General features: G+C 41.6%; 3 protein-coding genes across 3 annotated transcripts; 1 reads left to right on the top strand and 2 right to left on the bottom strand.

Moving 5' to 3' along the window:
* Positions 1 to 371: 371 nt before the first annotated feature.
* LOC137800856 (chymotrypsin-like elastase family member 2A) lies at positions 372 to 4,750 on the bottom strand. The gene is made up of 7 exons (XM_068598215.1): positions 4,711 to 4,750; positions 4,397 to 4,485; positions 4,054 to 4,151; positions 2,184 to 2,306; positions 1,850 to 1,986; positions 767 to 912; positions 372 to 548 (listed from the first exon to the last, which is right to left on the bottom strand). Exons 1-7 carry the CDS (start codon positions 4,748 to 4,750, stop codon positions 372 to 374), a joined length of 810 nt encoding a protein of 269 aa, XP_068454316.1.
* A 1,010-nt stretch (positions 4,751 to 5,760) lies between these two features.
* On the bottom strand, positions 5,761 to 8,537 carry LOC137800162 (chymotrypsin-C-like). The gene is made up of 8 exons (XM_068597207.1): positions 8,498 to 8,537; positions 8,224 to 8,312; positions 7,804 to 7,901; positions 7,321 to 7,443; positions 7,085 to 7,221; positions 6,576 to 6,721; positions 5,937 to 6,089; positions 5,761 to 5,778 (listed from the first exon to the last, which is right to left on the bottom strand). Exons 1-8 carry the CDS (start codon positions 8,535 to 8,537, stop codon positions 5,761 to 5,763), a joined length of 804 nt encoding a protein of 267 aa, XP_068453308.1.
* A 984-nt stretch (positions 8,538 to 9,521) lies between these two features.
* Positions 9,522 to 11,914, top strand: LOC137800130 (chymotrypsin-like elastase family member 2A). The gene is made up of 8 exons (XM_068597167.1): positions 9,522 to 9,558; positions 9,746 to 9,834; positions 9,921 to 10,018; positions 10,288 to 10,410; positions 10,501 to 10,637; positions 11,058 to 11,203; positions 11,333 to 11,485; positions 11,897 to 11,914. Exons 1-8 carry the CDS (start codon positions 9,522 to 9,524, stop codon positions 11,912 to 11,914), a joined length of 801 nt encoding a protein of 266 aa, XP_068453268.1.
* The last annotated feature ends 2,678 nt before the right edge of the window (positions 11,915 to 14,592 follow it).

The following is a 14,592-nucleotide window of genomic DNA, read 5'->3' as shown; positions in this document are numbered from 1 at the left end:
ACATCCATTTTTTCTAATTGTGTTACTGTTCACTGATGTGTATGTACAGTTTATGCAGCTACTTTATTGAAAGCTGACAGAAATATCTGGGAGCTTTACATTGACACCAATGTTGGCATTCAATGTATTTACACTAGTAAACTGCGTTTTCCTTTTTTTATTTTGCACAACAACAAAAAAAGAAGTCGAAGAGAGAAAGCAAACTGAAATCCTAGTTGTTCTTATGTCTGACAAAAGCACTTCAACGGCTTCTTCAGTAGTTGGTCATGGCCTGCGGAGTAAATGATAAACACAATTTTAATCCACTTCCTGTTTTTGAAAGCCGAAACTTTTGTTAGCTTCTGGTTTCATTGTTTATGCTGGCAAGGTAATCACAAAATGAAAATGTTCCTCACCGTGGTGATCCAGTCGACATAGGAGCTGACCTGTGTGAAGACCGTGGGCTTCTGGAGGACGTTGCAGCCCTGACCAGAAGCGAAGCTCACCAAGCCGTGGACGTCCCAGGAGCCATCGGGATTCTGGCAATTCAAGGGGCCGCCAGAGTCTCCCTGCAGATCAGCACACCGCTTATGTACAGACACCAGGGAGGCGCAGCTAGTGATCGCTTAGTCATGGTAAATTATTCGCCCATTTCAATGTAAATTAATCTCCCTTTCTTTGAGCTATTTTATACTGATGGATTTTTATTTTTTATACAAATAAAAGCTTTAAGTGACCATTAAATCACTGTTGAATCTTAAAGTCAAACTTCCCTGTATGAACTCACATTACAGCCTGCAGTGACGCCGTCTCCTCCGGCACAGACCATCTTGTCTGTTGCCAGGATGCTCCACCAGTCGGGATGTGAGCAGGTTTCATGGCCGACCACAGGCAGGAGCGCCTGCTGCAGGATGTCAGCTGGAGGGCCGCTGGCTGCGGGGAAGAAACAGGCTTAACTCGGGGTCGCAAACAACATTTTGTGTTGAGGGATTCACTCGGGGAGAACAGGTGGAGTGCTGGAGGGAGATCGAGGGTAGAGACATGGAAACTATTGGCATCCCAAGTGCTGTAGATGGGACGCTTCCTGAGCCATTTAGCTGCAAGAGTGCCAACTTGATTTGACTGGAATACTCATTACTGCCATTTATAGTTGTGTACAGTATAGCACGACTTTACAGATAGCTTTAGTACTAGCAAACTCTCTGTTGAAACTTCAAACTCAATGTTAACACGGTCCTAAGGTTCAAGAGCGTTTCAGCCCTAAAATTCTAGTAATAAACAGGAAGATCACAAGTCTCGTATGTCTAAATGTTGGACTGATAAGAGGGCTGCAAACCATGCCGTCAGATCCTACTAATTCTGTCCCAAAGACAGGAAGAGTAAAATCAAGTCAGTGTCGACATTATATTAAACCTAATTTAAAAAAAAGCATGTCTTGTGTTTCTTTTTTATTATCACGTCTACCAGAGTAAAGTGTATGTTTTTAGATTTTAAAAACAGGATGTATACTGGCTGTGAAGGTTAAAACACGTGTGTCAAGTGAGAAGCATGTTCCTTCTAAATAGTTCCTTGTTTCAACAGGATGAAATATACCTCCAGCCTTTTTTTTTTTTTTTCCCAAAAAACTATATATTTTTTCTTACCATTTATGTCAAAAGATTAACATATATTGAATCAATAGGAAATGACTCTCTACCCCAGCTATAGTTAGGTCTTATCTTATTTAGCAGGCTGACCAATTCATGTTTCTGAAATATTCTTAACTCGGACATTAATATTTGACCTAGCTTGAGTGACAGGTGCACAGACACTGACTAGACACCTCTACGTGAACGGGGATGCTTTGTGAGATGGAGATGGAGTCACTCACTGGAAAGTCGACCCCAGCCGGTGACGTGGCAGGGGGCACCGTGGGGCAGGACGACGCCCCGGTCTGGCACGCAGGCGGGCATGATTGAATCGGAGAAGGTGACAGGGGAGGACAGCTTGATCAGGGCGATGTCGTTACTGCAGAAGACGAAATAATGCAACCACATATTCAATAGTAATGACAAAAACATAGTATGGTTTATGCTATATTAATGTTTTGCTGCATCGACATCCTCATCCCTATAAAAAAGGAAGCTGATCAGTGACTGCTTATACCGATGATGCTCTTTACTTGGATGTGTGAGGTGATGTTGAGCTGTGTGAGCGTCTGTTACCGGCTGAGCATGCTGTTGTAGTCGTCATGTGTGATGATTGTGGCTGCTCTGCGGGTTGTGGAGCCCTGCTCGCTCGTCTTCAGGCTGTGTTTACCCAGCTCCACTCTGTAGTTGTAGCGGTCACTGTGGTATGTCACATGACCCAGGGTTTAGAGGACAGTATTGACTTTTCTGAACTGTGATTAAACTAGTGGAGATTATTGCAAATGCTTAGTAGTCCTGTTGAGGTAATGTGTATGTTTGCTGAGGACACCAAGCTGCTTTTGCCTGGTTAAAGCGTTTACATTAGTTATCTACTTTTTTTCTGATTACAAAATGTATTTACTGGAAGAAAAACGTCTCTGCGTGTCACATTTTCCTTTCTCTGTTCAGGCATGGCAGCCATTGCTCTGAATTCTTGAAGAACTACCCTGTTCATTTCCAAAACCAACAACTCTTAGGCCCAGTCCCAGTCCGGGACCCTACACCTGCCCACTTCATGACGGAGTGGAGTCCACACAACACGACTTTAGCCTTGCTTTTCCACTCACCTGCAGTTGGATTTTTTGCATGAATAAACACAACACATAGCAGAGTGACTAAGCCACAGAAGGCGATTAATGACGACGTGTTGAGGTGTGAAGGATCGTGCAATGCGCGATCCCCTGTGGCCGAGTGGGCAGTCATGGAGTGTGAAAACCGCTTTGCCTCCAAGACTCCTGATCACAAGTCAACAAGTTAGGTAGTGTGAACCTGGTGGAGGTGTAGGGTGAGAATACAGCAGCAATCTTTGGGAAGAACTCCTTCCATGACAAAATCAAAATTGCACGTGGTCAGTAAGTTCAGCTGGTTCAGTCAGCGTTGATGTAGACTTGCTGTTCCACGCCACACTAATTGGTTTGGGTTGACACTAAGGCCACATTTTAATATCCCCCCTAAACCCTAAAACCTTGAACCCTCAGGGACTCACTTACGTCACCTATAAGTGTGAGAGGCTGTGAGGGCTTGAACTGGTGTAAATAAGAATGGGACAGCAACACATCACGTGACTACATACAAGAATATTGTGTACAATTGTGTATTTATTTTATACTTTTTATTCATTAATTTAAATGTCTTCCCGGCTCTTTCCACTCGAAATGAGATGTCATTTTAAATAATCTATATATTTGTGTATATATAATTTCCATCTTCAATCTGTAATGTTGTGGTGTAAGGGTATTTCATCGGTCTATGTGCCTCTTTGTTTACCTTTTTTTTTCTTTCTTTTTTTCCATGCTTCATTTGTAACTGCGTGTTTAACATCATATTGCTATGAACTGTGGGTAATTCCTTTGGGCAAAGTTGGCATCTAATGCTGACTTATGGAAAGGGTTCATAAAGGGCTCAAAATGTCTGCCAGAGCCCTCAAACACTCGACGATGTGACATTGGGACAGCCGTAAACCTTTATGGCATTAACTGGTGCGCACCTCAAAGTCTGTGAGTCCGTGAGGGTGGAGATTGGGATTGGGCCCAAATATCCCTCAACTAGAACGCGCACACAGCAGAGACAGAGAGAGAGTGGGAAGACAGAGAGAGTGAAGAGGCCGGGTTAGTCTTACAGTCAAATAAAAAGCAAAGCGCAGAATTTCTTGTTGGGTAGAGAAGTATTTCCTGGCAAAGCCCTTTGGTTCGGCAAAGTAATTACACATATTTTTATGAGCTGAATCACCACCGACTGAGAATAAGTTGTTGAAGAAGAGTTGCAAAAGTTAATAGTTGCATACATCTGTAATGGATCAACGTATCCCTACATAATACATAAGGCCCTCCCAGCACACACAGGTTGTTAAGCCTTTCCAAAAAGAATCAGCTGTATTGTAATCGTGATGATAATGACATGAACATACTTGATGCAGTGTGCAGCAGTGAGGACCCAGTCAGCAGAGATGAGGCTGCCTCCACAGATGTGACTCCAGCGCCCACTGCTGTCCGACTGGAGCGAGATCTGAGCAGAGCCGAGAGAGGACAGAGTTCACGACTGCACCTTATAATTTCTCTCTGATTAATTTCAACTTTCATCCCCCTGTGGCGGGAATTCATCATCACTAAAATATAGAAGACTCGGAGAGTAAATGTGTTAAAGTAGGTGTCATCTTTTCTGTCTATCGTGGCAAAATGAAAATGTGGGGCTCAAGCCGACCTGTGGTTGTCAGAGTGAACATGTTTTCACACATTGGGAGGCGACCTCACCTGCCAGGGCCAGCTGTGAGGCCGGGCGTCCTCTCCTGCCACCACCCTGCTCAGCACAGGAGGGAAGCTGGGAAGGCCGCATCCAGAGGCTGGGACAAGGTTAGTAATGTATACTATGATTTCTGCATCAGACTAAACATACAAAAGTAGGTGATTACAGAAGTTCAGTGACCCTTGATCAATTCATACATTTTTCAAATATAATGTGATAATTAATTCTCCTGTGCAAGACAAAATAAGTGACTACTTATCAGGACTACACTGCAGCAAATAAACATTAAGTAACATATACGAGAAGATTTAAACTGTCTTACCGCTAGCTACCAGAAAAGCGAGAACCACCACCCTCCTCATGACTGTTGAGTATCTTGTGTGAGCCTAAATCTTGTTTCAACAACAGGCTGGTATTTATACTGCTACTGTTTACCGGTGCAGAGACTGTCCTGGAAAGCTGGCTGACCTGCAGCAACTCAGACTGAGGGACTGAGAACGCAGCATGTGGTTGAGGACGGAATTTTCCCATCAATCCCACTCCTTTTCTGCTAGCTAATTATCATGAAACAAACTAAATAAATTGTTCATTGTTTGGACCATCATTTGTCAAAAAAGACAACATATTCAAATGCCTTTTTTGCTCAAAAGCAGAATATATTTAGTTTATTATCATAGAGGACAAAAAACAATCACATTTAAGAGGCTGGAAACAGTAAATATTTGAGAATATCCAGAAGAGTAAAGCAAAACTTTAAATGAATCTTAAATAGCGGTCCTCTACGCAGCATGACAGACAAACAGGAAACATGAGTTTCCACTTTACCGATCTCAGAAAGCATTGGTGCAATGTGTCCTTCTCTGTCATTTTAGACTCACATTGCAGCCAGACACAACTCCATCTCCACCGGCACACACTATGGTGTCCTTCACCTGAGCGCCCCACCAGTCCGGGTGGGTGCAGGTGGCGTGGTCCACCACGGGCAGGAGGGCCTGCTGCAGGATGTCAGCAATGGGACCTCCGGCTGTGGAGAGGAGAGATGATTGTGCTCAGTATGTCGTGTGAGCCTAAATCTTGTTTCAACAACAGGCTGCTATTTATACTGCTACTGTTTACCGGTGTAGAGACTGTCCTGGAAAGCTGGCTGACCTGCAGCAACTCAGACTGAGGGACTGAGAACGCAGCATGTGGTTGGCGACCAGATTTTCCCATCAATATCGCTCTATCCTTTTCTGCTAGTTAATCATCATGAAACAAACTAAATAAATGATGTATTTATCAAAATAAAACACAACATCCTGACATTGTTTTTCATTTGAAGTTCAACATTTTATTTATTTGATATGTGCATTGATCCCAAGAGCCGGTTCACTCAATAGGCCACCATTTTCTGTGGAAGAGATGATAGAGACATTTTATATTTGTTGCAGCATCATGTTTTCAGCAAAAACACACCGGATATGTATTCCAATTGTCCGAATTGACAATTTAATCTGATGGAAATAGCTCAAATAAGTCAGTGATGTCGTGAGACGTTCAGGAGCTTACAGAGCTGATCCAGTCGATGTAGGAGCTGACTTGGGTGAAGACAGTGGGCTTCTTGGGGAAGTTGCAACTTAGCCCGGAGCCAAAGCTGACAATGCCGTGCACCTCCCAGACACCATCAGCCGCCTGGCAGTTCAGAGGGCCGCCAGAGTCACCCTGAATCATGTGAGGAAAGCATTACGATATATTTTGTGGACCTTTGAACAGCCCCTGAAATACTGAATGTTATTCACAAAAAGGCCTTTAAGGAAAGGTAGTTTTCAGATCGGTTTGGGGGTAATAGCATGAGAATTGCAGGACTAAGACGTAAAGGGCAGTCCCTTTACGTCATTATTAATCGGTCTATGGATTTACTCTGTGAAGTAATTCATTGTTTGGACCATAATTTGTCGGAAAGGCAAAATATTCAAATGCCTTTTTTTTGTTCAAAAGCAGAATATATTTAGTGTATTATCATAGAGGACAAAAAAAATCACACTTAAGAGGCTGGAAACAGTAAATATTTGAGAATAAACAAAAGAATAAAACTTAAATAGCGGTCCTCTACGCAGCATGACAGACAAACAGGAAACATGAGTTTCCACTTTACCGATGTCAGAAAGCATTGGTGCACTGTGTCCTTCTCTGTCATTTTAGACTCACATTGCAGCCAGACACAACTCCATCTCCACCGGCACACACCATGGTGTCCTTCACCTGAGCGCCCCACCAGTCCGGCTTGGTGCAGGTGGCGTGGTCCACCACGGGCAGGAGGGCCTGCTGCAGGATGTCAGCAATGGGACCTCCGGCTGTGGAGAGGAGAGACGAGTACTGGCTCAACTTCAGCTCAGCTAAAAGACAACTTACTGATGAGCAGCACAACCTTAGCAAGACAGATGTTTCAGCAGCTTTGAAGAAACACTCTGGGATTAAGCAAACAAATAATAATAATAATAATAATAATAATATCACTCTTTGGGTAAAAAAAGATGTCACTATTTGTATTGCGGTTATGGTTTGTGGTTAGTATACATTATTATCCTAGTAGTTTTAGTTAGTTAGATAAAATGTTAGATAAACTATTTTGTCAAAACTGTAAGTAATGTTTTCTCAGATAGTTTGTCGTAATATGATGCATATTAGGGAGCTGAGGCAGGAGATTGGGCGCTGACTGTAGACGCGGCCCCATCCAGTGACGTAGCAGGGCTCGTTGTGGGGGAGGAGGAAGCCAGCAGAAGGGAGGCAAGCAGCCATGATGCTGTCGGAGAAGGTGACGGGAGACTCCAGCTTGATCAGGGCAATGTCATTACTGGAGAGGGAACACATGTTTAGATTCATCCGAGACCTACAAACGATCACTGGAATAATCTGGCAATTCATAGCCTTCCTGAGAAGACGTTTTTTTTACCGGATGAACAAGGGGTTCCACTTCTCGTGCACGACAATGTTGGCGGTGCCCATGAACACAACACCTTCCTCTGTCTGTACCAGGTTGTGCTTTCCCAGGGCCACTCTGTACTCCTTGCTTTTGCTGCAAGTTGACAGAGAGACGAATAGGAAGCGGGGATGTGTTAGCTCAGAGATGTGTTAGCTCTTTGAGGACTAGATGTACACATGCTTTTCTGCAGCAAGGTGAAAGAAACCACAAAAGCAAATTTACCAGCCAGGCTTTTGGGATTTTATATGGATATATGTTTTTTTTTAAAATAATCATGTAATCTACTGTTATGTACAAGAAATGTGCTACTGGGTTGAGATAATTCACCATCAGCTCACAATGGGCTGGATCTCACAGTTGACATATTTGATATGTGCATACAGGATGATTGATGTCCCTGATTGCTAATATAGATTTCAGTGCTACATTAAGTCATCGTGAATTGTTTCATACCTGATACAGTGAGCAGCAGTGAGGACCCACTGGTCAGAGATCAGAGTTCCTCCACAGGTGTGTCTCCATTCGCCTTGTCTGTTGTACTGCAGGGAAATCTGAAACATGCAGAAGAACACAATCCCCTTTTAAAATGTGGTTTAAAGTCTTACTGTTTACAGACATACATGCAGCTGTTTTTCTATTATTAATAAATATTATATTTTAATATTTTAAATATTCATTTAATTCCATTCTTTTTATTCTCGACTACGCGCAAAGCAATTTGAAATTGCTTCTTTCAAAATTTGACATTGCTCGCTATTGAAAGAGTTTTAGTGTCCGTGTCACTTCCTCCACTATCAGCCTAAACTTTACTTCACCCTTATGCTGTCTGCAGCCCAGAACAAGTTAATCAGACCCTTGATGTGCAAGTTGTACCTGCCAGGGCCAGCTGTGAGGCCTGACATCCTCTCCTCCAACCACCCTGCTCACCACAGGGGGGAAGCTGGGCAGGCCGCACCCGTAGGCTGAAACGCCAAACAGACAGATACTTTTCAAACACAACTGTTAGGCTGCAGCCAGGTTGTAAGGAAGATGCATGAGAAAATGGCTCAAGACAGATGTGTTTGTGTGTGTATGTGTGTGTGCGTGTGTGTGTGTGTGTGTGTGTGTGTGTGTGTGTGTGTGTGTGTGTGTGTGTGTGTGTCCTTACCACCAACAACAAACAGAGCCAAAACAACAAACTTCATCATGTCTGTATCTCCACCGTTTGCAGGGGGACATCTGACATATTTATACCTGTCATGATGTTGTGCAACTGGATCAACTTCTGGGAAATGTTCCTTTGATCAATCTTAATACTGGGGCGGAGCTATTGGGCATCAAAACAACCTGAAATGACCCGGGCTCATAGGACAACTTGTCCTGGAGTTTGATATAATTTTGGAATTTACTTAGTAAACAAGTCAGTGGAATGAACGTTTTTTTTTTCAGTTAGCTTTTATCATCTCAGAGCTTACCCCACTTCAAATATCCCCCGCCCCTCCCCATCTGCTTTCCTCTGGAAGCTGAAGCTTCTCTTGCTCATTAAAGGCTGAATGTTTACTGTAGTATTTATTAGTATGAGCATTAGGATTGATTACAATTTATGCTCTTTGTAATGTGTAAAACATAATATTGTAAAATGCAACTTTATCCAACAATATATGATTCTACATCTTACATCAATGGAATTACTCATTATTGTAATACCCTCTACAAAACAATAATGTTTTATTATTTGCAGCTTATGTGTCTTAACCTTTGATAGAAACACTGATGTGCATGTTTATTTGCAGTTCTTTGAGCTTGTTAATATTATTATATATACCATAAACTGACCTCTAAGCCTGGTAACTTCTATTTTAATGTAGTATATTGTGTATATTTATGTATAAGAATTGAGCAGCACTTTGAATGTCTTTGATAGACACAGAGCGTGAACATCTTCTGTTATTCAAAGTTAAAAGACCGGACCAGCTCAGATCCCAGTGAGACACCTGTGAGGTTCACAGAGGGTGAGTTGAGGAGATAAAGTGTATTTGGGGATATCTGTGGTTACTTATCTCCAAGGTTGATGTATTTTCCCCACCACCTTCTCCTGGCTGCTGTGATGCAAATAAATGTTGAGCAACAAATCTGTTCACAGGCTGTATAAAAGGAGGAGCGTGTCTCCCTGAACCTCTACTGAAGTCACAATGAAGTTCGTGATCTTGGCTTTGTTTGTCGCTGGTGGTAAGCTCTGATACTATTCTGACCGGACAAATAAATGTGTCGCTTCATGCAATGTGTTCAACAGATCCACATTTTAGACGTTTGCTAATCTGATTTAAACCTTTTTGACAGTTAAAGTATAACATTTCATGTTGCTGCCGATGTTAAGACATCGTCATCAATGCCCGTATTCCGTACTGTGTCCTAGCCTACGGGTGTGGCCTGCCCACCTTCCAGCCCATCGTCACCAGGGTCGTTGGAGGAGAAGATGTCCGTGAGAGCAGCTGGCCGTGGCAGGTTCGTCCTTTTAAGGCTTCTCCAAATTCGGTGTCTTCCGTCCATTTTCTAAAGACATAAGACACGCCACTGTTTGTTCTCCTCAGGTGTCTCTGCAGTACAAGAGTGGAAGCAACTTCTACCACACTTGCGGTGGCACCCTGATCTCCAACCAGTGGGTCCTCACTGCCGCTCACTGCATCAGGTGTGTTTAGAGAGTGCATGCGAGGTCCAGAGGAGACAGAGAGACCGGCTGATGGTAGACGGGGCGATAGAACGCAAGAAAAAATAAGTTTGCAAACTTTACTCTAGCAGTCTGATATGTAAGATACACTGTAGTCAAATGAACATGATGATATAATGGCACAGAGTAGGGGTAATTGTAAGTTTGGTGTTCAAATACATTGTTTGAAACAATCCCAGATTGAAGCAACTTTGTCCCTTGTTTCCGTGTGTTTTTTTCTGATCAAGCAGCAGTCGCACCTACAGAGTCTACCTGGGAAAACACAATCTGGAGGCCAACAATGAGGCTGGTTCCATCGCCATCAGCCCCGCCAAGATCGTCGTCCACGAGAACTGGGACTCCTACAGGATCCGGTGGGCGCCGTCGTTCTGTGTATTATGCTGCCGTGACTATTCTGTGCTCTGCAAGCAATGCTCATACTGTTTCTTTTCATCATGCCTTAGTAACGACATCGCCCTCATCAAGCTGTCGACACCTGTCACTTTCTCTGACTCCATCATGGCTGCCTGTCTTCCCAACTCTGGCGACATCCTGGACCACAATGCTCCCTGCTACGTCACCGGCTGGGGTCGTCTCTGGAGTAAGTCCGATCGATTTTTTTTTTTAAAAAAGGAAGAAAAATAAACTGTCACCTAAGGCTGGCAACAAAAATGTTCTTTCATATCTGTCGTGTTATGTCAAAGTTCTGTGAGCGCGGAAACTTATTCCATCTTTTCTTTTCAGTTTTAAGATACATTTGATTATCCCACTCATCAAAAATGAATACATGTCACATCTGGTAACACAGATTTTTTTCGGGAAGTACAAATTATTGTTACAATTTCACCATTGAATAAATCATTTGTAAAATTGTATACAAAATGATACAAATCAAACTTTCGGATCTCTAAGATATTTGGGTTTTACCCATTTTTGAGTGGAAACTGGATCTTGTGAAACTAGTTTTGGAATAGACGGTCTGGGCTGCAGCATCTCAATCTGTTCTTATTCTCCCCCAAAGCTGGAGGTCCTATTGCCGACATCCTGCAGCAGGCCCTCCTTCCTGTGGTCTCCCACTCCACCTGCAGCAGGTATGACTGGTGGGGGAGCCTGGTCACCAACAACATGGTCTGTGCTGGAGGAGACGGAGACCTGGCCAGCTGCAACGTGAGTCCAATTCCATTTATTTATTTGACATGTTTAATAACAGTCGCTGCAAAACTAAATCCGTATATCTCTACATTTAATCCTACAAAAGCATTTCCCGTCTTGATTTTCGTCTCTGTTCGCCTGCAGGGAGACTCCGGCGGTCCCCTGAACTGTCAGAACCCTGATGGCTCCTGGGACGTCCACGGCGTGGTGAGCTTCGGCTCCAGCATGGGCTGCAACTACCCCAAGAAGCCCTCCGTCTTCACTCGGGTCAGCGGCTACATCCCCTGGATCAACGACGTGAGTGAAAAAGCATTGGATAGTGAAATACTTGTCCAAAAGATCTCATGATACACAAGATACATTCATGTTTATTTATTTTATTTCATCAAAAATCATAAAGACCTCAAACTAATAGACATTTTATTGTGCTTATTACACGGCTCTTGATATTAGACACAACCTCTGGAAAATTGTTTTATTCATAAAGAGCAAAACAATTCTAATGAGAATTTTAAATTCCTGCCTAATTTAACTATTTTACAGCAAATATACACATTATGATAGACAGTAATGATCTCAAGTTGAACCCCAGTTTCTCAGTAGCTCAGGAGAGTTGAGTGGACGTTAGAGATTAAGAAGCACAGGCGCTCTAGCGCCATCTAGTGGAGCATTTCTTAATATTCTCTTCATGCGTTCTTTTTTTTCCAGGTGATGACCAAAAACTAAGACGTTGATGTTTCGTGTAATTGTTGTTGCTCGTCATTAAATGATGAATAATACATTAAGAACGCAGTGTCTTCTGTGTCTCAATCTGTCATCACAATAGTATTGAAGTGTTTCTTCTACAACTATAAGCCAAACCTTACATTTTGGATGATTTTCAGCTATCGTCATGTTATGAATCTTCTTCAGTCTATTTGACTGCGATGTAATGAACACTTTTGAAAACATCAATGAAACCTGGTCTTGACTAATGTTTTTTTTTTTTTATATGACAGAAATACAGAGGATTAAAAGTAAACTAACCAACAAAGACCACAATATTTTAATGTCCATTTTATAGAAATATAAATGTCAGTCCAGCTGAAATGTGAAAACACACAAACTAGTACGAGTGGGGTTCCAAAAATGATTGTATTGAACAACATAAGGCAAAGAGCATATGTCAATGTTCATCTACACACAGACAGATTTTGTCCATTTGTGCAGACTCTCAAAAGCCGGCATGGAACTGAGCTAGTGACACTTTTTTTTCCTTAAGCGAGGCTTTTTGAATGTTGCTCCAACAATTGACAATTCTTCCCTCACAAGAAACCTCCTGTCAGCAAGAACCACAGCTGTGCTCAAGCTTTCCTAAAAAGACTAATATTGTTGGGCTCTGCAGCCGCTGTCTCTGTCCCTTCTCCAGGGCCCTATTATTATTAACAATGATAATACTAATGGTGTGTATGTATTGCCATGTCTTACAGCAGTAGCTACACCATCTAAACGTGTTGCAGACCTTTCTCGTGATTTTTCTAGTGAAGCTGTTAAGCAGAACAAATATTATATTTGTACTGCAAAACAGCTTCATAACCTTTTGTGACTGGTGGAAATTGTTTGGCATACTCTTGGGGTGGTTGATGCATATCAGCCGATGTGTTAAAATATTTTTCAAGTATTCAATATATTTTAAGTTCCCATATAACACAATCCTAAAGATTTCCTCAAACAAGTCTTTTTTAAAGGTTCTTTATTTAAGAAAAAAAAAGTTTAAAGCTCATATTCTGATGCTGATTTAGCATATACACCTTTGTTTAATGAATAGCTCCATCATGCTTACTAATGTGGGAATAACCTCTCATAATCCATTTGTCTGTGTTTGTTCTATAAAGAGTAGAAAGTGGTGACTAAAAAAGTCAAAGAGAACAAGGTTTCTTTTTTAAATGCAGGCCTGGGAGAGTAAAAGGTTACTACTTCAGACCAAAATGTATTTTTAATCATGATGATTTTCTACTACACAATGAACCACTGTCCACTGCTGGCGCACAAAACAATAGAGAACCATTATTACCCACTTTCCAATACAATTTTTTTTGTCACAACCTCAATTACTGTCCTGTCTTCTACCCGGTCAGATCTCATTTATAACCATGACGTTCCACCGTAATTATTAACAGAAAACCGTGGTTCCTCTATTTAGCTCCCAGGGCCCATTTGCATGTTAATTATCATTAGCAGCAAAGGAAAACAAGTCCCGGCAGTTAAATCATGAACCTCATCTCTAATTTCTCCTCTGAAATTTTCCGATGACTTCCTTCGTAGTTTTACTTGAGATCACAATATTTCACTTGGGTTGGTAACAAATATCAATCACAGCCTCTATTTTAATAGAAGATATATTTAAATGTTTCAAGTGATGTCATGCTTTTGGGGAAGGTCAACAGTTTAGCAGCAAATGGTGTAAATGCATCATGCAAAAAAACTCTATAATTATAGAATTATTAATGAATTATTTGCAGTTGCTGTTTACACTCTGTCAGAAAAACAGATATTATTATTAGTCATATGCAGTGTATTACGCTTTGGGTAGATTGATAAAGGACATATGCACAGTCAGATGCTTTTTCACTTTCAGGGAATAACATCAAAAAAAGTTTATTATTTATCATAAATCTGTGATGGATAATATGAGCTTCAGAATAAAGGTTAGCAGTTGGTTTTATGCGTTTCCAGGTTAAACTGAGTGGATTTTTTCTGAAGAAACACTTTTCTCTGAAGATGGCAGTGGAGTTTTGCAAGACCGGTCAACATTTTACAGAGTATAAGTTGCATATAATTTATTCTACATAGGCTAATACTCAGTAAATATTTGGATGTCTTGTTCCTTAAGATGACGAAAATCAATAATGACACCTGAAATGAATCCTTTCACTGAAAAATGGCAGGAGTTCAATGGTAAGTCGAGCAGTGTGTCCAAAAGGTTTTCTTTTGCCACAAGATGGCGACAGATCACCGTGAAGGAGACATTTCACGCAGTGAAACCCGCTCCGTCCCCATTGTGTTGTCCTTTAGGAAGTACTTCATACATTTGTGTTAGACTTAACAGATTGCCCATGTTTTGATAGAACATTTTTAAATGCAATATATCAACCAACAACAATCATATTATTGATGAATAAACCTGTCTGCTTAATAAGGATCACTGAATGATTGACAACTCTAAAGCTAAAACACACACAGTAAACCACACATTGCATGTTACCGTCTGAAGCCATGTAGCAGGTTGAGAGTTGAGGGTATTAATTCTATAACCAAATTGTCTGTCGTACGATGTGGAATCATTTTGGGTAGTATTATATACTATTATCTTTATTATATAACATGCCCCTGATTGGTATTTGTCTTTACTTGTTAACAAGGCT

The sequence above is a fragment of the Clinocottus analis genome, unplaced genomic scaffold (genome assembly GCF_023055335.1).
Source record: "Clinocottus analis isolate CAN_PGR_092001 unplaced genomic scaffold, fCliAna1.0.p SCAF_4, whole genome shotgun sequence".
Lineage (NCBI taxonomy): Eukaryota > Metazoa > Chordata > Actinopteri > Perciformes > Cottidae > Clinocottus > Clinocottus analis.
This window is presented reverse-complemented; position numbering and strand designations above follow the sequence as displayed.